The sequence below is a fragment of the Girardinichthys multiradiatus genome, chromosome Y (assembly GCF_021462225.1).
Source record: "Girardinichthys multiradiatus isolate DD_20200921_A chromosome Y, DD_fGirMul_XY1, whole genome shotgun sequence".
Lineage (NCBI taxonomy): Eukaryota > Metazoa > Chordata > Actinopteri > Cyprinodontiformes > Goodeidae > Girardinichthys > Girardinichthys multiradiatus.
In genome coordinates, this window is record NC_061818.1 from 38,595,414 (window position 1) to 38,620,075 (window position 24,662).

Below are 24,662 nucleotides of genomic sequence, written 5' to 3' on the forward strand. Positions count from 1 at the left end.
TTCCTGGAAGTAGCAACTCCACCGCTGCTTCCTCGGCTCGGCTTTGTAGTAGAGCTGACGCAACAAAGGCAAGTGTAACCTTCCACATTATAAAACATTCAGCTGGAAGTTAATGACTGATTGCAACAGCTGTTATTCAAACTTGGAAGAGAAGGAGAGCAACCACTGGCAGACAAAACAACGCCACATGACACCCCAGAGTGAATCACCTGCAGTCAGTTGTTCAGAGGGGCTCCTTGCATTTGATGTTAAGCCTCCGAACTGTTCGGTCTGTCGGAGGTCTGGCCGCCAGATAGAAATGTCTGAAGTTATTACAGCAGTCAGGTAAAGTGTGTGGCGCCGTTGTCCTGTAATAGGGGTGGAGAGCCGGCCAGCAGCAGCTAATGAAGGCGTCTCAGGGAGTACTAAAGAGTCTACGTGACACTACTCCTGATTTGCCTGTCTGAGGACACAGATCAATTAATACATTAACAAACCATCGCAAGCAGTTCATCTAGCAATATGAAACCGGCGGCCCGGACTCACTGTCCTGCCATCCAGAATGCCTGATCAGTTCTGTTCGTTATGAATTCTAACAGCCCCAGCCAGAGAGGCTGAAACCTTTCTGAGGTTTTATTCTGCCTCAACACGGCTTAATGCTGCACATATATGGAGCGTGAAATAAAACCACATATGAATTCTTCCAGCTCATCTTGTAAAATACTGTAATGCACCACAGATGACCCAATCACAGCAGCCTGCACCCTCACCGGTGGCCACAGATAAACCATTTCCAGACGTCTGTTATATTCTTCGCCAATAAATAAAAACATTGCATTAATGCAGGTAAAACACATCATGAGAGCAGCCTGCGGCACACTTGACTGCGTTGGATGGGGAAGTCTAACGTAAAGCATTGCCATGCCATATATATCCAGTCTCCCTATTACCACCATCTTTACTCGACAGCAAGGGCCCTGCACTGCTAAATTATTCATCACACTGAGGGGAGGACAGAAGCATGCATGGTTTCTCCACTCCATGCCTCTTCCCTTTTTCTTTCTGTCTCTAATTCAAAGGAACAGACGGCTGAAGAGAATGATATACAGGGAATCTCTCCATCCCTGTGTGGTCATCGCTGGAGATGTCGCCTCCACTTCCTCCAATTACACCAGTGTAGTGGAGACTGGAGTTTTTAGGCTGAGCCCTGCTAAAGGCCAGACGGTCGCCGACTCGCCTGCCGTGCATATGTGGAGGGTGGCACCCAGGGGTCCCATGCATAACCCTGGACGTCTTTGTACACACATTCATCTATATCAGTGGGCAACAGGGAAATGTAAGCCAAAGGTAATTGCCCTGGATAAGAACATCTGCTTGGTGAATAAATATTCTAATGAGGGGAGCTTGCAGGTTCCCCAGACTGATGCACGGCTGACAGGCCTCCAGAGGGACTGCAGGTAATGCTCACCACCTGCAGTTCAAACAGGAGGCAGTCACACCTTCCTCATGGAGCTAAATGCTGGCTGACTAACACACACGCCGACACAGTGGACACCAGATGTGGAAAAGCAGATCACTCACTGATCCCTTTTCTCAAAAGTGATCTTTTAACAGGAGAAAACATCTCAAATTACACATGAAGCAGCAGGAGATGAAGACCACCTGACCTTCTTTTGATGTAAACTGTCTCTGCTGGTGATGTTTGTCACTACTTCTGCTACATGGTTCTTTTTTTAACCTTTTGGACCTTCATTCAACCAGACAAGACAAGCTTGTTAAGTTCAACAAGAACCTGAAGTTCTCTTCAGTGTCCAATCTGGTCTTCCTTGTAGGCCAGCAGGAGACTCGTGGGTAGCAGTTGGATGTCTGTTCTAACCTACAGATCTGGGATTCCACAGGGCCAGACCCTTAAAACCCTCTCACATCTCTGCAACATGCAAGCTTCGGTTTGGTGATCTGCTTTGTCCTCCTGAAAACTCACTTATTTGTATAATTTAATCTTAGAAATTAATTCTTGATCTTCTCATATCTTGACTGTAGATCAATTTTGTACCTTTTTTTGTCAGATTATTGTATATAATTTGTATGCAATATAGTATTAAGTTACTGTCTGTCGTGGCATGGCCTTTTTGTCCCAGGACTTTGTTGTAGTTAAATACATTTTAAATAAAACAAATTGATAAAGTAGGAAACACTCTATGACCAGAAAGCAGCAGCGTTCACTCACACATTTGTCTTTTCTTTTATTGTGTGAATGCATATGAAGACAGGAAGCTGAGAGTGACCTCTCAGTATTTGATTTTTATAGCTTTCTTCAGTTCTTTCAGTGTTTTAAATCACCAGCCTTGATAATGTTGTCATAATTTTACTGTTTGGATCTCCTGCAGAAGATTTGCCACGATGAAGCATCTGATACACGTTTTGTAGTCCATTGTTTGCTAATACTTGTAGTTTTACTGCTGCAGACAGTGTACGAGCATCTTTTTTAGAAACCTTCCGGAGAACACCCCTTTCTTCACTTTTTATCCATCAAATGACTTACATTTTCTGCTTCTAATTTTCATATTTTGTTGGAAGATTTCTCTCCATAGAAACGTTTGTTGTGTTTCACCCAAAACAATTAAAAAACACAAAATAATTAAATGAAAAAAGTTGTAAGAAAGCAGGAAGCAAGTGAACAAAGTAAGAGTTTTATTTAGCATGACGCTAATGGATCCACAGTTAAACATATGGAGAGAGTCGCAGATGCTTCTTTTCTAATGCGATGAGAATAAAGCCACTACAGCGAATGAGGCCCGATGCTCCACTGTTGAAGCTGCAGGGCTGTAAACTGTCAGCATCGCTGCTTCGCTCCACTCAGCCCACATCTGCGTGTGGTCATCACTCTGAGTAGCTGGAGGGGGAATTTGTCATGCAACCGGAGGTGGAGAAAGGTGAGTTACATCCCTTCAGCACACCTTCAAAGAGGCCAGGAGACAGTGATGAGCTCCTTTCAATAAGCAACGACACCCAGGAGAGGCTCAGGGATTAGTATCAAAGAGGCCTCAGCTGCAATGAGGCCTCAGAGCAAGCAACACCACGCGTGGGATTATTATCCTTTAGTTATGACATGATTTGGAAATCATACTCCCTCCCATCATTTCTGGAACTTTACAAAGGCTTCAAATATGAGCTCAGTTCTCTGGTAGACAGTAACTTTGGCCTTAAAACATCCTCTCTACCCAGAAATCTGAGCTTCAGGTCAATACCCACACTGTATACATGACATACTTTAGTTATTCATCCTTTGTTTTTCACTTCCAAGTACAAGAAAATGTTTTAGGTATAAAGTCATTTCTAATGGATTCATCCACGTGAATTAACCCCTCCCCGAAAAAAGATGTTTCTCCCCAGAAATCTGAACTCACGATCAATACTTACACACACACACACACACACACACACACACACACACACACCGTCTGCAGGAGACACATCTATAACCGCATTACAGCTCAGACTGTTTACAGTGGCAACGCTGCAAATATTCATTTACTTTGTGTCTCTGAAGGTACGAACTCCAAGTTAGCAAACCAGTGGAGGATTAAAATGATCTGCAGCGGGCATTAGTGGCATATGGAACAGAAAAAGCAGCGAGGTCTGGGAGGGTATTGTTGTGGTTAGAATATATACCACAGAGGAGACAAAACCAATCTGACTAATCACACATGATCTCAAAGAGAATTAATCAGCAGCTCTGGTTAATCCCTAATCATTCTCATTCTGCGTTTTAATGCCGATTAATTTATGAATTGCTGCCTGACTCGGATGTATAGGAAGCGAAAATAACATGTGAAACCCAATGCAGACGAGGAGATCATAATATGCCCCCAGAAGACCCCCAAGCAGCTCGCTGTGGAGGTTTTCATGTTCAGCCGGCCAACAAATTCCAAGGCGGATGGTTTTCCTGTCACTGGAAGTTGAGGAACAATACTTGTAAAGCGTTGGAGCTGCTAATATTCCCGCTCTAACATCCTCTCCCATTTAGGGGGCTGAATAAAAGTGACACGTAAACACAGGCCTCCATGGCGTCTCGCTGCAGCTCCCAGCATCAATAAAACACATGGAAGTGGAAAACCCATCAGCTCAGCTCGTGCATGTTGGAGGCGCAGCATCACAGACACCAAACAGCTCGGTTGGATAATAGCATCAACTTAAAGGGCTGAATCATGCTGGGAGCTCCAGTACTCACCCAAAAGTACATCATCATGTTCGAAGCGGGACAGGTGTGGGCAGGCGAGGGCAGGAGAGTGGGACCGAGCACCGGGACCAGTCCAGCCAGATTGGGAGTCACAAGGGGTCCGAGTGTTTGGACAGAGAACTCTACTGCTCCTTGTTCCACGGAGGCGGCTCTACTTCTCAACTCTTCAATCAAGCTTGACTTGAGGCTTACCCCTTTCTTCTTCTTCTTCTTTCACTACAAGCAGCTTGTTCTTCAGTTAATTTTTCAAAGCTCCCTTTCTTCCTCTTCTTCCTCTTCTGAGCCAACACGAGAAAGAAGGAGAAAGCAGACGGGGAAAAGGAAAGAGAGCTGGGGAGGTGTTGTAACCTCTTTTTTCTTTTGACACTCTTCCACTCCACTTGCCTCTCCACACCACTCACTTCGAGACTCTCCCTCCCTCTCTTCCTCTCTCTCTCTGTCTTTCTTTCCCTCTCTCTCCCTCTCTCTCTCGCCCCTGCGCCGTCTCTTATTGGTGAATGTGAAATCAGTCGGTACGGCGCCGAGGCTCAACTAGAGCAGCAGGAGCAGCAGCCTGCGCTTGACAGCTGCCTCCAGCGTTCCTCCACCGGAGCCGTGTTGCTCTGCATAGAGGAGTGAGCCACACAATCCAGGATCCTGCAGACGGTACTGTAAAATTCAGCATCCCGGGGAGGGGGGAAGAGGTGAGGGATGGGGAGGTGGGGTCAGGAAGCTGCTGGTGGAAATCTCTGCAGGGGAGGGGGGGGCGGCAGGGTTGAGGATGATACTGGTGATGGTGGAGGACTAACAGATCGCTCCTCTTTCTTCTTCATGCTGTCTGTGACTGAAATGAGTTGTACTGAAGTTGTGGCAGTTTTAGTTCGTTGAAGAGAAGAAGGAGATGCTGAAGAATGAAGAAAAAAATGAAAGGGGGACGTGTCAAAAAACCCCTTAAAAAGTGACACAGGCATCAGGGAGGCGCAGCCTCTTTTCCACTTGTTTTCTACTTTGAGCTGCTGAGCTTCATCACATGCTCTCCTTAACATGTTCCCTTTATTTTTCCTCTGTCGGTGCAAACACATGGGTTAGTGACCAGGAGCGTTTCTGGTTAAAAAAAACCTTTTTCCAGGTGATGTGTTGTGGCAGATCAGAGGCCAGATGAAGTTGGTGTGAAATACCTCTGTGTGCCAAGCTATATTACATTACGTGCTTTAGTGTGTTTTCCATCTGGCGGCTATAAAGGAGAGACGGGCGGTGCTGGAGAATAGGAGGAGGGAGGCTTGGCTATCTTCTAGACAGCACTGCAACAATGAGCCTGCCTCAGCAATTTTCAAAACATATCATCAATACACGACTGGGAGCTCACGCTTTTAAATATTAACCCTGTGGCAACTGAGGCCTTGCTGCAGAGAGCCCAGAGTGGTTTTGCGGCATCCTCTGGTGCAGGATCATCCAATAAAAGGCGTCCTGGGGGATGAGCTAATTTGCCGTAGGATCTTAAAGAACATTTGCCAGCTATAGAGAACATTGCCGTAATGAACTGAGCAGATATACTCAAGTTATGTTACCCATCAGTAATTGCCACATAGGAGGCAGAGCTGGATTTGCAGCTGGCTTTGAGCAAACTGATACACAAGGGGCCTCCTCCATACAGCGCTACTGTCATCTTGAATTTATCACCTGGTTTATTTTTGCTGCTTTCCTCAGTAAAGCACGACATGACATGAAAGTTGTAGGAGATGCAATTGGTAATTTTATTGAAATTCAAATAATAGGTGACTGTAACATGAAAATCCACCGCTTTGCACAAACACAAGTCCTGCATATCCTTCTACATGTCCAGCACAACACCATGGATTTACATTAGCAATCACAGAGTGGATAACCTCCACACTCCTCCATCAATCTGTGATGGCAAATAAAAATGAAATGCACTTCTCAGGCAACTCAGATTAAAGATCACGCTTTTATCAAATACTGAAGTCTATTTCAAGTCCTACTCATAAATAACTGAGGGGGGGGGGGGGGGGGGAGAGACAGAGGGAATGAAGGAAGGTTGAGGGCAGACAGGCAGGGGTGGTGAGGGTGCAGGCAGATAGCATCACGGTCTGCTGCTGAGGGCAGCTGAGGTTAGAGGCAGAAAGGTAGAAAATAAGAGTCAGGTACCATTTATGGCAGAATAATCCCCGCATCTCCGCCCTGCCAACATCCTTCAGTTTTACACATGTAAATGACATTTGTGTGAAGATGGAGTTAATCAGAGTGAAAATGAGATCTTCCTTACTTCCTGTCCCCCCTCTGAGTTGCGCTTTTCCCGCGCTCAACACTACTTACCAGGGATGGAAGCGGCATTCGCAGGCATTTAGATTTCCCACCAACGTCTAGACACTCCCAAGAGATTCTGCCATCCATTATAAAGATAGAGCTTTCAAGGAGAAGAGGAAGCAAAGGCCTCACACAGAGTGCGTTCTGCCTAAAATGTCCGTCTATGTCCGATCTTCACTGACTCCCTATCTGCTTTCTGAATATTTCATGACCATCTCACCTCTACTCTGCAGCATGCTGCTATGTACAGAACAACTTCTGCCAAACTACACCAAGATCCCATCATTAGAAAGAGTCCAGAGGAAACAATCTGCAGATGTTCTTCCCTGTGGAGCACCGGGCCATGCTTATGGCAGGTTCGGCCTTTTTGTTCTCATTCATCAAACTGTGTGTCCCGCTCGGCTGGGTCTCAGCTGGTGGTAGCCCCGGTGGGTCAGCTGGAGCTCAGAGAGGGATGTTGCTGCATTCTGAGTTTCCTAGGTTGGGTTTTCCTCTAATCACACACTTCACTTTATGGAGTGACCGGCTTTACAACCCGGTGAAAAGGATCTGAAGTTCTGCTCGTTTTATCTCTTTATGTGTCTTCATCAGCTCCACAGGTGGGTATCGATGTTTCTATCCCACATACATCACATCAGGAAGGTTCCACAAAGGGAAACAAAAACCCACTTTCACCTCTTTGTTTCTTTCGCCTTTGAAGTTCCAGAAACATTTGGACCACTTGGTCAAAACACATGCAACACATTCTCCTGCAAATTTTTTTTATTATTTATTATTTGTTTGATTTTCTCCAACCTGAAGCTTTCTTGGAATTTTTGACATTTTCTCTAATATAACAGTATTTTATTTTAAACTTTTTTTAATGTATATTATTGACTTTGTGCATCGTTTTGGCATTTTTAAATGGTGTTCTGTGTTAGCAATGTTAGGATAAAACATCTGGAAGTGATTGCAGGTATTCCACTGATGTTAGAATGGGCCGTCACATGTTCAACAGCCTTTATGTTTCTGTTTTTAGGCTTCAAACTATCTGGTTAGGGTTGCAGTTAATTATTTATAATAATAAAATTTATAATCCGGGGCACAGGATCTTTAAAAATCCAGCAGGTGTAAAATACTGTTTTACATCTGCTGCATATCACTTAGTTGCTATTATATTGCTCAAAAATCACAAAGGTGCTCTGTGGTTATCCTCACATTATGATGTTAAAACCTGAATTTGTCTACAATTGCATCCTATTAATACGAGTTATTTGTAAGCTTTTGCTTAATGATCATGAAAAGTCGTGATTGCAAAGAGTGCAGGGCTTTTTTAACTAAATGGTGAAAACTGTACACAACAACTGTACACTATGTGGTGACTGCAGTTGCATTAATTTTCCATAATGTTCTGCAGCAGTGAGCTGCATGAATCAGCTTTAGCTGGCTCTCAAGCTAAATTCTGAAATATTAAAGTTAACCTATATTCTTTAACAAAATATTGTATTCTGGCTGCAGGATCTACAGTTGCAGTCTCTTCCCAGACTTTCTGAATGTTCCTTACAGTAACCAGGGATTAATGGTGGCCACCCAAGTGGTGTCTGTCAGCATGTGGTACAGGAGCAGTGCAATCTGTGAGGCAATATGAGAAAGAATGAGGGAAAGGATCAGTCAAAGTATCAAAATGTCATTCTGAGGAGAAGTTCACCAACACTATCAGCAGCAGGAATGTATATTTCTTTAGAAATCACACACTTTGTTTTAACAATCGACAAACCTCTTGCATAATCCAGCTGAAATGTTGCTTACTCTTCATGTTAGAAATGGTGAAGGTCCTTTAAACTGGTTGGTTTTTCAGAACTGGCTATACATTGCCAGTCTAACTGAGGTTTGGGAAGGCCTTTCCAGATGTTAGCCTGCTTCATCTATTCCAGCAGCTTCATCCATCTAGTTGGTGATTTGTGTGAAGTTAAACAGTTTGGAGCTCCATCCATATTGTTAAAAAAAGACCCTAACCATGGTGCCACCACCTCCATGGCTGACAGTTAGTACATTGTTTTTGGATCTGAAGGCCCTTAGTTGACTCCACCAATACTTCTTGTCATTGTGACCAAGCAGCTCAAACGTCTTCTCATCTAACCCATTAAACCTTCCTCTAGAAGACATTTGGCATCTTTCTTGGTCAGTCCATGGTGGATAGTGTGGACAATGACACTGAGCCTCCTAACCAATTCCCTTTCATTTCAGGATAAGATTGGATCAGATGGTGCTAACCATTGGGTGCAACAGGGAGGTGATCCAGTTTGTGCATTGATAAAGCAATTTAACATTAAGTTTCAGGAACAGAGCTGATATCATTTCTATTGAAATAGTAGGAATTGTGCTTTAGATCCAGTTCTATGCAGGAAACCAACCACTTTAAATGAACTCCATAACAAGGATGCCAGACGCCAGTTGATGGCCATAAAAAGCGTTTCACGTCTGTGCAACCTGATAGGGGGACATTTAACCAAATGCCGCTCTGGTGCATGCATATATCTGAGCCTGAATTTGAGAAAATACATATTAAGTTTATACTTGTGGACAACTTGCTTTTAAAATAGTAAATTCTGTAATCATTCCACCTTGAAAAATAAGAGTGTGGATTAAATAAATCATTAAAAATTAATATAACGTTCTTGCAGATGAGTTGATGTAGCCTCTGACCAAACTGTATACATTTCTGATTCTCCTCCAAAGTTAGATATTAAAACATCTGCACCAGTGCCCAACCTTGCTACATTTAGTTACTATGCAGCTGACTCAATCATGCATTCTTTTATTTTTTTTTTATCCACAACGTTTTACACAAAGCTTTAATTCTTTAAAAAGGCACCTTACAAATATTTTTTATGTTGCTGTTTTTATTCTCCAACTGTGTTTGATTCGTTCACATGGTGTTTAGATCAGTGGTTCAGAAACGTTAGCAGCAGCTCAGACTTATGATTCAAATCATCTATGTAAAAGTTGCTCATGACTCCATTAAACAAGCACAGGATCAGCTATAAATTATCATTATCTGTATGTTATCCATTTATGAGAACTGCTATGTGAAAATGAGCAAATGTTTATATATTCTAAAACCACGTTGGAGTTCAAAGTTCACAGATGATCCCTGTTTTCTCAGACCAGTAGAATCGACCAATCAGAGCAGAATTAGCATTTTTTTATCTAGCTGAAATGTAAATCAGACCAAAAAAAAGCTGTAGTAATTCTTGCATTACCAGAGAAGCTGCAGCAGCGGCAGCATTCCCTTACATGAGTTGAATTTGGGATTAAACATGAGAGGCTTTTAACATTTAAAAAAAAAATCTCTTTGAGCTAGTGATGGGTTAGGCTTTCTGCTCTGACTTACTGCAAAGACAAAAAAGAAACTGGGTTATACCACTGAGGCATCCCGACAGCCAATAACTAAAAAACATGATGCTACCTTATTTTACCTCTACAACTTTCTGACACAGACTGTACATTTAGCCTTGAAAATGGCGATGTTTTGCTTCCATCCCTGGAAGATATCATTAAACATCATTTGCAGGCATACATTACACTACACACTGCAAATCGTCCATCTGGTAATTCTGGAACGCACTGTCTGGGAGACAATAAATTCATTGTATGCCGCTGCACATAAACAATCCCTCTGATGTAATGCCTCCGTGTAGACATACAAAAAGTACGTGCCACCACCATAGCTGTGTGCTCAGACTGTATGTAGTGTTAATAATGCAGTGTTTACATCTTGGCATTGAGCAGTCAGTACTGGCCTAAGGGTACAAACTGGCAGGGCTGTGCAGTAATTAGGGGCTGCGTGTTGGGGCTGTGAAGGCTCGCAGCGTGTCGTGCTGATCCAACTGCTGGGCAGGCCTGGTGTGTCAGAGGCAGGAAAGCTACACAAGGCCGCACCTTCCTGTCGTAGCAAGAAGTCGCACCTTTCACTGAAAGCAGCAATCCTGCAGACTCGGAGCTCAGCCGTTCCTCAGCAGCTGAAGAGACAGGATGCTGAGGACATTAACTCCATGGCAGCAGGAGATAGCTGTCCTTGTAGCAAGATGAACTCATGAGGATGTCTATAGTAAGACCTGTTTACATGTTTTCCAGAAAGGTACAACAAAAAATAATTAGCGTCTGATATTTTTCTCCTGACTCAAACGTTTGTACCTTGTTTGTGTTGGATGCTAATTATGCTTATTTTTGTCTTTGCAAACTCATGTTTGCTCTGAATCCCTGCTGCTCTGCAACCATTACTGTTGGACCTAATAACTCTTTTGATTCTGCAGGCTAAAATTCAGGCTTCATTAGCATCATTTTTTTTTTTTTTTGATTTCTGTCGATTATTTCAAAGGGACCATCTGAGACACTGATTTAGGGATAAAAATCTCTTCTCTGTGTTGCAGCTTGACTGTTTTATGACTCCGAGGGCAGAGAGTGATTTTATGCTAAATGCATAATTCATGGAAAAAGTTTAGAGACACCAGCAGTTTAGCACTGAGTTCCAATAAAGTTGGGTGACTTGCACGGGACAGATTAACGAGGGATAGTAAAATTTAGAAGAAAGAGAAATCTTGAGTTCCAGCTATTACTATGAGCAGAGCTCAATAAACACTGGATCCCACATTTCCCATAATGCAACACAGCAGTGGTTGTCTTTTGGATGTTTGATTTTACGTATGAAGCAGGTTTGCAAATTGTCATCACTTCCTACATTAATATTTGATTGTTTTCACTGCTCTCGGTCCATTTAATCCAGTGGGAGGAAAAACTTTAGCATCATTTCAGATTTATGGTTTTACGTTTCATAAAATACATGAATACATAAAATAAATGTTTTTCTGTTTTTGCCTGCAAATATTCATCTAAGAAAAAAATCAGAGACATACTTCTAAATATTGTTTTCTCAGTGGAGGAGATCAGAAGTTCGAACGGATTTGTAAAGTATTTTTTAACTATAGATGATCTTTGGTTTGGAGACCTTGCATTTACTTGAATTTTCTTCCAAGTAAAAACAAGTTTATTAAACCAAAGGGTTTCAATATTAACTCATTGTTCCTACAAATAAAATATGACAAAGAATAAATCTCAACAACTGTTCATCCAATCTGCTTGGCCTTTTCTGGTTTCATGGAATTAAGGTTGTTGCTTCAAACAAAAACATACATAACTCAATTAGAAATCACAAATATATCATAAAGCTCTTGTTTAAACGTCTTATGAAATGAGAATGAAAATTCAGAAGGATGTGCTGCTGTATGGAGCTCAGCATTGGTCTCCCGCTCTTCCACATGCTGCTGCGAGCTGTCAGTCAGCTGTGAGTGACACCTAAAGGAGGAACATTTCTAACTTTTGCCCTCATGACAAGAAAAGATGAAGTCGACTGCTCTGCTGTCTCTCTGGTGTTTCAGTTTAAACTAACTTCAATCCGCATTTCAGTACCGAGACAAAAGTAGAATCTTGACCTTCAGCTTCAAAATATCTATAGCTGAAGCTGGTTATAAACAACAGACTTAAATTTGTTCTAAAATCTTGTTTCAAACCTGGAATCCTGAGGTATTTTTGTCTTATTTCAATAATTATAATTATTGTTCCTTTGATATTGGAGTCTTTGGACGATGCTGCAAGTGGGACATCTCTTCAAAGTTTTATTGCCTGAAAAGTGAATTTTATTCGACATAAATGTAACTGATGTGGTAAAATAAGCAGAAAAGCTGTTTCCACCAAACCTTTTCTACTTTCCTGTAGTTGTTTAAACTTTGTTCACCTCATCATAATTATTAGAGTAACTGTTCATTGTGGTGTGAATATTTCCACAGTTTTATGTTACAGTGCCAGTCCTTTAATGTTCTATCTTCTGCTGCTGCAGTTTAATGGCACCTGAGTGGATACTTACCAACATCAAGTGTTCATATCGAGGTGGTTAAATTTAATGACCTTTTATCAGTAGGAAGGTTAAAGGTCGAAGTAAAGCCAAAAACCCAAACCCAAATATCTCTGAGCATAATCTGATGCTATCTATATAATAAATGTCACGAAGCCATTACTGCATCCTGTTATTGCACATCTGCACCTGTTGAAGTATATTTTTAACCATTAAATGCCTGATCTTGTCCTCGATACTCAGGTGTTCAGTGCGTTCCTGAGAGATGTTGACATTTCAGAGAACTTTGACTTAAAAGAGGCTGTTTGTTAGCTCACAAACTTAAACAGTGCACAGCCCATTTGGCCACATTAAATGTTATTCTCTGGGGTCATTGATGCTGCAAACAGACATTTAGGGCAGATCTGTTTCATGCATAAAATAATGATTACCCCATCATTTCTGTCAGTGGCAGGAGCTGAGTGTCTTTACAAGCAGACATCAACAGTAGTCACAGATATATATCTTTGTATGAATGTGTTGTTTGCAATATGCATTTCTCTGTGCGAACTTTGAGCTTATTCATATAAACTTCAGTCAGCGGGGAAGGTCCACCAAGTTTTGGCAAAAACAACCTTCTGTCATTGGAGTGGTAGCTATAGCAGAAATAACAGCATAGAGATCCCCTTTAATTTACATGGTTTACAAGGATGTTTGACATAGTTGTGTCTACCCGCAGAGTTCTGTTGCCCCTGTTGGGATTCAGCTACAAACAGGGGATAAATCGAGATTTTAGGAATATTTTCTGTCATGGTCAGATTATGTACTGTTGAAATAAAATGGCAATATTTTAACATATTGGGGGTTTAGTCAGGTGACATGTATAAGTGTAATCTGGATCAAAGTTGTGTCTACACTCCCAGATCTCTTTGTATCCCTTAGAGACCTGCTTCAGAAAGAGCCGGTCAAGCTTTTGGATAAAACTTCCTGTCATACTGAGTTAGTAGAGAAGAGATAGTAAATAGTATAGTTCCCAAACTGGTATGCTACTAGGAAGGCTAGGTTAGCTGAAAGCAGTGAGTTTATCTGAGTTTTTAAGTGGTGGAATATAAACCTTTAATTAATTCAGTCACCATTATCACATGAGACCTGAACAAATACACACCGTTTATGACAAAGCAACAAAAACTAAATCCCAAATAATGGTTTATGGTAAGTCAGCGTGTCCATTCCTCTGGTTTCTACTGAATTTATCAGTACATCTGAGCTATATTTCACTGCACAGTCTGCAGACAGACTTATACAGTCATGAGGAGAAGGTTTATTTTTATTTGCAAGCGCTGCCCTGCACACCACACAAGCAAAACCCAACTGGAATTCAGGGAGCCTCTTGCATCCCTGTTTGACATTAATTGATAATCAAACAAGCCTTCACATCAGACATTTATGAGATCAGCTGAATTATCTATTTAATGTAACCCAATTATATGCAACCCTCGTGCACCAATCAACACTAATTCCTGACTCATAAATGACAGTTACAGCGACAGATTGAATCAATAACAAACATTGATAAAATAAACTAGCAATCCGCTTGGAAAGAGGGTAATTAATGGAAAGAAAACAGGGTATGCTGAATTTATTTTTCTTTAGGAAAATTGCTGTGAGATTCCTCCTGCATTGCAGCAGCTCATATTCCAGCAGTGACAAGCGTGAGGATAAGACATTCAGTTTCTCTTTAATAATCAGAGTTAAGACATTTGTCATTAATTGTTAACTCAAGCTTCAACTGCTCTAGTTCTTCATTAAAACCATGTAATTATTTAACCAAACATCCTGAATTATTTAGTAAACTCCTTTCTCCTTTTTTTGAGCCTCAAAAGAGGTAATCCTATTTAAACAGAACCCTTTTAGGACAGAAAATGTACAGCAGAGGTGTTGCTGTGACGTCCGGCACACAGAATCTAACGTTCACTTACACATGTCAGCAAAACAACCTTCAACAACAGCCCATTACAGGCTTCTGGGAATCCCACACCTGATGTCTGTTGGATTCAGCTTGACTGCATGAAAATCTTTTGACAAAACGAAGGTAAGTGTGCACAGAGGGCCCAGCTGCTCTTACCAGTCTCGTAAAGAGGGGCACTCCCAAATGCCAGAGGTGATCGTTCAGCAGTCCGCTGTACACCACGTTCCCGAAGACGGCAATGCTTCCTGACTTACACAACGTGTTTCCTGCAGGGACACAAAGAAACACAGGCACACGTCATTGAAACGGACAAGTAGCAGCAAGGGGCAACTGCAGACACTCCAGCAACGAAACACTCTGCACGGAGGAGGCAGAAAAACAAGAAGCAAATTAAATCAAAGGAAATCATTGTGCAGGAAGCGAAATAATAGAGAATGCAACATCGATTGTTATAAACATCGATTTAAACTGTTTATGGACCTTATATATAATGACAAATACACATAGATAGCTCTACTAAAATCAATAAAGGTAGCACTGAGACAGACTGAATTACAGTATCAAGACAGACACAAACCCTTTACGGATCATGAGAAATGCCATCACATTAAAACTCTTCCACTTTATTTCTGTAACTTTATCATTTTGAATCAGATCTCCTCTGAGAGGCAACACCTCAGAGTTTGCATCAATGCAGAAAGCAGTCTGAGGGTAGATTCTGGACTTTGAATGAAGATTAAGCCAAAAAAATATATTTTCAGAGTTGTGCTCAAATGAGTGATGGCAATATTAATGTGAAAGTTGAACCTGAGGTAGCTGAACTCGGCACTGCTCAAATTGGAAGCATTAATAATGTTCCATTAAAAAAAAAGAAAAAGGGTATAGATATATAAATCGATATAGATATCTAGATATCTATAACCATAGATATATCTATGTCTATATATATCAGAATCAGAATCAGCTTTATTGCCAAGTTCGTACATACAAACAAGGAATTTGACTTCAGTACACTGTGCTCTTTGGTTTTGTTTTTGTATTACAGAATATACATATTTACAATTTACACATATCTAATAGAAAAGGTGCATTTGCAACATCTGTATGCTGTTGTTTTGTACTCTATTAAATGTTCATCAGAGAAACAGCCTGGGGGAAGAAACTGTCTCTGTGGCGGCTGGTTTTAGTGAACAGTGCTCTGTAGCGCCACCTGAAGGTAAAACTCTGAACAGTTTATGTGCAGGGTGTGTGGGGTCTGCAGAGATTTTGGCAGCTCTTTTTCTGACCCTAGACCTGTATAAGTCCTAGATGGAGGGAAGGTCAGCTCTGATTATTCTCTCTGCAGTCCTGATTATTCGTTGCAGTCTGGACCTGTCCTGTTTTATGGATGATCCAAACCACACTGAGATGGATGAAGACAGGACAGACTGAATGATGGCAGTGTAGAAGATGACCAGCAGCTCCTGTGGAAGGTTGAAGGTTCTTGAGTTGCCTCAGGAAGTACAGTCTCTGCTGGGCCTTCTTTCAAACAGTGTCTATGTGTGAAGACCATCTCAGGTCCTCAGAGATGGTGGTTCCTAAGAACCTGAAGTGGTCCACGGCCGATACAGTGTTGTTGAGGATGGTGAGGGGGGTGTATGGGGGTGGTGTTCTCTGAAAGTCCACCACCATTTCCACAGTCTTGAGTGGGTTCAGTTCAAGGTAGTTCTGACTGCACCAGTGGACCAGCCAATACACCTGCTGTCTGTATGCAGACTCATCACCGTCCTGGATCAGTCCAATGACAGTGGTGTCGTCTGCAAACTTAAGGAGTTTCACGGACGAGTCCGATGAGGTGCAGTCATTTGTGTACAGAGAGAAGAGGAGTGGGAATAGAAGACACCCCTGGGGGGCACCAGTACTTATTGATCTGGATCGGGAGAAGATGCTCCCCAGTCTCACCTGCTGCTGTCGGTCCGTCAGAAAGCTGTTGATCCACTGACAGGTGGAGGCTGGGACGTTGAGCTGGGTGAGCTTCTGGTGGAGGATGTCTGGTATGATGGTGTTGAAGGCCAAGCTGAAGTCTACAAACAGGATCCTGGCGTACGTCCCTGGGTGGTCGAGGTGTTGCAGGATGAAGTGTAGACCTAAGTTAACAGCATCATCTGCCGACCTGTTTGCTCGGTAAGCAAATTGCAGGGGGTCCAGCAGGGGGCCTGTGATGTCTTTCAGGTGCTTCAACGCCAGCCGCTCAAAGGATTTCATGACCACAGACGTCAGGGCTACAGGCCTGTAGTCATTTAATCCTAGGATGGTGGGTTTCTTGGGAACCGGGATGATGGTGGATCGTTTGAGGCAGGAGGGGACCTCACATTTCTCCAGTGACATGTTGAAGATCCTTGTGAAGATCGGAGCAAGTTGATGTGCGCAGGCTTTCAGACATGATGGGGAGACGTTATCAGGTCCTCCAGCTTTCTTTGTTTTCATGTGCTGAAAGAGCCTGTTTACATCTTCCTCTGAGATCTTTAGTGCAGGCAGAGGATCTGAAGGTAGGGGGTTGGTTGCTTTATGGGAGGAATTTGTTCCTGAATGGGATGTGGAGGAGATGATTTGAGGTGTGAACAGTTTCTTGTCATGTCTGAAGTAGAAGTCATTCAGACGGTTGGCCAGGAGACGACTCTGTTCAGGATGGGTGGAGGGGCTCTTGTAGGCAGTCAGGTTTCTCAGACCAGTCCATACAGCTGAAGTGTCACCAGTAGAAAGGTTGTTCTTCAGCTTCTCACTGTAGCTTCTCTTAGCTGCTTTGATCTCCTTTGTTAGTTTGTTCCTGGCCTGCTTGTACCGCGCCCAATCTCCACTGCTGTGAGCTTCTTCCTTTTCCCTGCGCAGATTCCTGAGGTGTGGAGTAAACCATGGCTTATTGTTCCCAAAGGTGCAGAAGGTCTTGGTCTGCACACACATGTCCTCACAGAAACTGATGTATGATGTCACCACATCAGTTAGTTGGTTTAAGTCAGTGGCTGAGGTTTCAAAAACAGTCCAGTCTGTGCATTCAAAGCAGGCCTGTAGCATCTGCTTTGATTCCTCAGTCCACTTCTTAACAGTGTGAACCTTGGGTTTGGAAGCTCTTAGTCTCTGTCTGTAGGTTGGGATGAGGTGGATTAGATAATGATCTGAAAAACCCAGAGCAGCCCTGGTAACAGCATGATATGAGTCCTTTAAAGCTGTGTAACAATGGTCCAGTGTGTTTTTGACTCTGGTGGGACAGTTAATATGCTGTCTGTATTTGGGGAGTTCTTTGGAGAGGTTTTCTCTGTTAAAATCTCCCAGTATTATGATGAAAGAGTCCGTGTATTTTTTCTCCACGTCTGTAATCAGCTCAGCAAGATGTTTTTCAGCAGCAGAAGTGCAGCCATGTGGTGGAAAATATGAGCCGATTATTATAAACGAGGAAAACTCTCTCAGTGAATAAAACGGTTTACAAATGATGGAAAATGACTCCAGATCCGGACTACATGTTTCTCCAGCACTTTTACGTCTCTGCACCAACTTTCATTTATATTAAAGCAGATTCCGCCTCCTCGCTTCTTCCCCGATAGCTCCGCGCTGCGATCCGCTCTGAGCAGCTGGAAGTCCGGCATCAGCAGTGCTCGGTCCGGGATGTTTTCACTCAGCCATGTCTCGGTGAAGCAGAGAACCGCTGATCCGCGGAGGTGTGAGTTTTTACCGGTGAGGAGAAGCAGCTCGTCCATCTTGTTCTTTAGAGAGCGGACGTTTGCCAGGTGGATTGAAGGCAGTGGTGTGTGAAGTCCTCTTTTGCGGAGCTTTACCAGCACGCTTTCCCCTCCGGCGCTTCCTGCGCAGTATCCCATATAGAGCCGCAGCTCCGCTTGCCAGAAGCTCAGTGAACCTCAGATCGATGAAAGATGGTGAAAAAAAACCAAGAGAGGACTCTCTGATGTTGAGGAGTTCCTCTCTACTGAATGAGACCACAGTACTGTGGCTCGAAAAACATAAAAACACACAAAATACAAAAACAAAGAGAGAGCGAAGCTCCGAGGCGGCCATCATTGGCGCCATCTTGTTTATATCTATATGATATATATCTATATTTATATATATAGGCCAAGATAAATAAGTGTTAACAGCAGAACGTGATACAGGAATCTGCTCTGGACTCAAACAACTATTAGTTATTTTGCTCCTCCTCAGTTCCTAATTAAAGTTCACAGTTAGTGTGTGACCCCAGATTTAAATGTGATGATTACACAGAAAATAACAGCCTTAGTATTTGCATCTTGAAGCAGGTGTGAATTAATAGACAGCAAGAAACACAAAAAGGTTTGATTTTTGCTGTAAAGTAATAATAAAGCACAGTTATGGTTGTTCTTCCTTGGTTTTCCACCAAACTGGATTATTTAAACCAACAACAATACTACTACACGGTATTGAAACATTTATATTCAATACATATTTAAATGCTGTATTGAACATGGAGATGGAGTAGCCCTTTTAAAAAAAAAAAAAAGTGTTTCATTAAAACTTTTAGACAATGTTAAGATTGTGAGATTACACAAACAACACAAACAACTTTTTGTTGTAAAAACCCATTGGCCATGATCAAATAAAATCTGTTTTAATCATTTTTATCTTACTCTTTTTCCCTTTAATGCTTATTTTTTTCCATTGCTCTGTTGTAACTTAAAGGCTGCTCCAGAGACTGGAATTTCCTCCAGCTTCAGTTTATTTGCATCAATTTGTAAAAGTGTAAATTTAAGTGCAAAAGGTTCCGAAAGTTTTCTTATTAACATAAAGCTTTGAATTCATTTATATTCAGTTTAATTGTGTATAAATCTCCAGCCTTCAGTGACATAAATGCCTGTATGTGAAACAACGCCACTTTATCAACACTGATGTAATTTAGTGTTATTAAATGTGGGCTGATGACAATTAATGTGCTTACTTGCAAAAATAATGTCTGTCTTATTTTCTGAAGTAAATTAAGTAATTAAGTAATATTTAGCAGTTTAAACAAAAATCAATGAAGACAGTTTGAAGCAAAAGTTTTAATTTTGTCCAAATAAAAGGTCTTTTCTTGGTGTTTTCCCAGTTAAACACTACCAGTTCTGAACCAAAGCTGGTTTTTAGCAGGTTAGGTTTTTGGTCTGGTCTTCTTCAACCACATCATATAATTCTCAAAGTGTTTCACCAGTGGCCACAGCATGTCTGCTTACGTTAAAACAAACTGCAGCTCAGGTTGGTCCTTCTGCTTTAACTTCACAGCAACTTTGCTTTAAAGATCAGTGGTCTCATTATTTGGTCTTGGAGGAAGCAGATAAAACACGTCATTAACAGGAGAAGACTCTATACAGTCTACTACACAGCTTGACCTTATGAGTTTTTTGAAATTTATGCAACATTTAGCTATCCATATTCCCTCCATGTTTATGATGACCGTGCATTTGCATATAAAAAGAATATATATGCATATATTTATATATATGAATCTACCCTGCTGCTCTTCCAGTGTGGTGAGCACCATTTGCACCGTACACAGAAGGTTACAGAACAGGGGACGTGCCTGACTGTCCAAAACAACACAATTCACCTGCTCCTGACAGGGTTTAAATAAGAACTTTTGTTCCAAGACAACATTCACAAGGAAAGAAACCGCAGGCATAAACCAAGTGTAAGGCAGGGCCTACCCACCTTATGGAGGAAGCAATGCCTGCATCACTGCAGACCAAGTCCGGCTCCATCCCACAATCACTTATGATTTCAAAATCCTTTAACTTCTCTGCTTAAGTCAGACACTGACCCCTGATCTGGAGGAAGAACTCTTTTTTCGTCTTTTTCCAGTTGAGGACCATGGCCTCAGGCGGAAAGGAGCTGACTGTATCTGAACAACCCAGGAAGGTTTTCTGGATTCCCAGACTTTAACATAATCTCCACCATTCCTGCAGCTCCCAAAACTGAATCCGGCCAGAAACTGAGGAAACGTCTTTCTGAACACGCTTTCCCACCCAGCCTCATCTTACTTCCCAGGCCATTTTATGTGTAACAGATTTGAAGCTGTTTAGGAAAGTCTGTTAATAGTTGCTGCTGCTTAGTCTTTATAAAACCTTTAAATGTGCATCTCCTGGCATTCACTAGCAAGCTGCAGTCCTACCAGACAGATTCAAGTCATAGACCTTCATAAAAGTTACATGAGCTTGATTTACAGGCGTCCAAACTTTTCCTTAACACAGAAATACTTTCAGATAATATTCTGGACTGAGAGTTTCATCTGGGAGTGGCTAAAATGTACATGAATGGTTTTTACACACATTTCACTCTACAATTAGCACTGCTGACTGAAAGTATCTGCCGGGGCTGCTTTTTAATTTTTGAATGATTTTCGGTGTTATTCAAGATTATCACAGGTATGCGGATCAGACAGTCATTAGTTTGACAGATCCACAACCACCATGAAGTGTGAAGCTCACCGGCAACACGTGAAGAGCATTGAGGCTCCCTTATAAGTCATGTTCACCGCCACCAAACCGCTCAGTTCACCATCACTAAGACACTCTAAATTAGCTCAGTGCCAATGAGGGCCCTTTACAAACACACACACACACATACACACAGGCGTGCTACGTGAGCCCACCCCTTCAGCACACACATACACACACGTCCCCTAAGAATGTGATATAGTGCACATTGATGTCCTCATGTATGTGATGAATGCAGCACAGAAAACACAGGTCTCCATTGTAATTTCTGCACAAAGGAATGCAGCAGAAAGGCACACCAGGGGTGGAGTGGAGCAGTGCTGACAAGAAGCGCATGCATTATTTAAAAACAAAAGTAAAAAATGCCCATTAAAGTGTCAGCGGTGCTTTCGGCAGTGCTGGCTTGGGCGCAGTGTGCGTATTACTGTTATTAATGGGCCAGGCGTGGGGGGCATTGCTTCGGTGTGATTGCTCCGCTGCTGTTGCTATCTGCAGTTCAAGCCCCCCTCCCCACTTTTCCCCTTTTCTTTCCTTCTGGGTGTGTGTGAGTGTGTGTGTGTGTGTGTGTGGAAGAGAAACAGATAAGGAGCAATACAGGCTGAAAAAGACACACCACAAGACCCTGAGAGCACAGTCAATGAGCTCCTACAGCTAATATCATTTCACATTATTGAATGCGTATTAAGCCAGAGAGGCCTTGTCAGATGAATAGGAGCACCAGCACTTATATCAAATTCTGATCTGCCTTCATGGCCACGTCGAAAAAAAAATGCCAAGAATGTAGTCAGCATATTGAAAATAATTGCATACCATTTTTCTTTGCAGTTTAACATCAGGGGCTATACATTACAGAGACTGACACAGCAGAATGAGGTCATTGTGCATGTTGTAATTACAGCTGGGTAAACACTCAGCTCAGTGCTGCAACACCCTGAGACCCGCCCTCCAAAAAAAGACGGCGCAAAACCATCATCTTTGAGCCATGCCGCAAAAAAACTATTGGAAAATATTTAACACATTAGTCAGAATAAGTAAGCTGAGCAAAATGATCACAGTTTGTTGATCAATTTCAGAGTGCTGTGATGCACTGAGATCAATCACTGCAGTGGGTATAACATGAAGCGCAGACAGCGAAGCCTCATCCCTGACCCATTCTTTCTGAACCAGTTTGTTATGGTGTTATTAATGGTGTTTACATGCAGCGAATAGAGCACATAATCAAATTTTCTAGATTTGCATGTAGAAAATGTCACATAAAAGGGACAGCTTAATTTTCCCCCTCACAAACTCTGCAGAACTGTGGGGCCGGTGGGGTTTTCACTTATTTATTTATTTACTTACTCTCGGTTATTAAAAATGCATTCAACTCCTCGTGTTTGTACCACTGGAGGAGCATCTGTATTTTTCTCCCATTTAATAAAATCGAGTACAAATGGTGACATGTTGCTTAGTGGTTCATGATAACGCTTCTTTCGGCTGTTAATCCTGCTTTCTTTACGGCCCTTTCTCAGCAGTTGGGTGTTCCCTCATCTGCAGACTTGACAACATTGAGCCCAGCCTCTGATTAATTATTAATTGTGTGATTAAAGTGTGTGTTGCTCTGGTGTGTGTTTGACAGGGAAGGGTGGAGCAATGCAACCTGCAGTGAATACTTTGCATTATCTACAACTCAGGGTTTTTATTTCAGGACGTTTAACTGGAGGCATTAAGTTATGTACTCCCCAAATGACCAGCCGTGTAAAACACCTGCGAGAGCAGAACCAGGGAAGACGAACGTATTGTTTTATTAAGTGATATCTACTTGAGTCTTGTTCAATTTTCCTTTCGCTGCAAGTCTAGGTTTTTTGTTTTTTGAAATTTTATTTCGTTGCAAACATGTATGAGGAGTTTGGCCCTCACACATTTCAAAATTGCTGCTGCTGCTACCTGTACTTTATGATTGAATCCGCTTATGAATTATTCTACACTTCAACACTCAAGCTTAAACTTCAACATTTTAGAAACTTTTTTGTGAAGAAGGAACATTAAGGCAGATGAAATTAGATTCTGTGCAGCTATTTCTTATGTCTGCATGACTTATGCAATCAAGAAACTGCATCACATTCAATCCATCAGAGATCCTGCATTGATTGCTGCAAAAGTCTTGATCTTGAGTCGGCATCTGACAAAAACTATGAAAAATATACACGCATTTTTAAAATCTTTTTCAAATAAACAGTTCTGCATCTCTAGAGATTTCTCAAAAAATATATAAAAAATTACTATCCTAGCCTAAAAACAATCTATTCTAATAGAAAATCTGATCATGGCATGGACAAACTAAACGATCAACCCGCACTGTAAAAAGATATTTCAGTTTGCTGCATGAAAACAGAGTTAAAAACTTATTTCAGGAAGTTCATTACTTAAATTATTACCAAGCAGATTTTGGTGAAACAGTTTTTGTTTAACATATTTAACATTTGGAAACTAATACCTAAAACTCAGAACTTCAGGAAATCAAAAATTCATGAGTGCCAACATGTTTATATCCTCAGCAAGACCCACTAAGGTTGGAAAGTTGGTTTATTATCAAAACAGTAAAACTCTTTTAGTCATACACAGAGCACTATAAAACCTGATCCTTAGTGTCTACATGCATAAAGATGTTCAATAATACATTGGTATTGGCTTGTATTCCTAACAGTTGTTAGACCAGCGACTGAACACAACAGTTGGCAAATTCCACTGGTTTTTCAGCTTGTAACTGGAACATGGTTAAGCTGGAGGAACATAGTTCAAACTTTCTAGTTAAATGGAATTAATTTGCAGTGAGATCACAGAGAATTTGCTGGATAAATGGGAAAGGCTGCATTCGCTAAGTTTCAATTGAATGACAATTAAATGGGGATCGCCTTTTTTTTCTTTACTGTGTTCACAAATGCATGGCTAATTTTCACATGAACAGCTGGAAACTAGTTTGGGATGCTGTGAAGCAGATATGAGGTCTGATAAGGTGAGGTTCTTTTGGGAGCCTGAATGAGGGAGATTCAGCAGAAAAAAAAAAAAAAAACTTCCTTGTCTGTAAATTGTACATTCCAACATTGTAGCTTATAAAGGTCCTCCTACATATATCAACTTTCTCTTTTGGGTTTTATTGTGAGGCAGACTATGACTTAATATGGAGTTGTCACAGCATGTCTTTACAACATCTGTTCAAATTTATCATCAACTTTGTGTATTTTTTAATACCCCTCACACTACAGCAGCTTTACATTGTTCCAGAATTGCATTCAATGCATCTCTAGCTGTAGCAATACATCATGAGATCTCCAGCCAGTTCATGTTCTCAAGGATGTTTTGGACAGTGTCAAACCTTTCTGAGGTAGCCCAGACACATGCCAATTTTTTTTGCACATGTTACAGCTCTAATTAAGATTCACTCACTTCAGGCATGCCAAATGCTTGACGTGGATTACATGAAAGACCACCTGGAGGTTCCCATAGTTTGTGTGTAGGTTAGTTTTGTTTTACAGGTTTATTGAATCGATGTTAACCTTACAGCGCGGAGACTGTCAAAGCAGCCAGTAAAATAATTGGCATCCATAATGATCCTGAGAGAGGCGCGGGTAACTTTGGCCAGCCCTGATCACCCACTCTTAGTGGAGTTTGTGCTTCTCCCCTCCGAAAGCCAAAACTCATGGGTATACATTTTTGTTTATATCTATGACAATTAAAATGATCAATCTGCACTAGACACTAAACTAATGATAATTTCCCTGCACTGACTGCAGCAATGTTTACCTCATTACATTGATGGTTACTATTGTTGTATATGCTGTCGCCCTA

General features: G+C 41.7%; 1 protein-coding gene across 8 annotated transcripts in view; it reads right to left on the reverse strand.

The window, feature by feature from the left end:
* The window catches only part of rbfox3a (RNA binding fox-1 homolog 3a), a 367,190-nt gene that overhangs the window by 135,849 nt on the left and 206,679 nt on the right, over window positions 1–24,662 (reverse strand). For 7 of the 8 annotated variants that reach the window (XM_047359871.1, XM_047359869.1, XM_047359874.1 and 4 more), the window contains one exon: window positions 14,518–14,627. In XM_047359871.1, the coding sequence (XP_047215827.1) occupies window positions 14,518–14,627 (110 nt within the window). Of the gene's footprint in view, window positions 1–4,210; window positions 4,801–14,517; window positions 14,628–24,662 lie in introns of those variants that run through there. The other variant, XM_047359876.1, reaches the window with a different exon arrangement.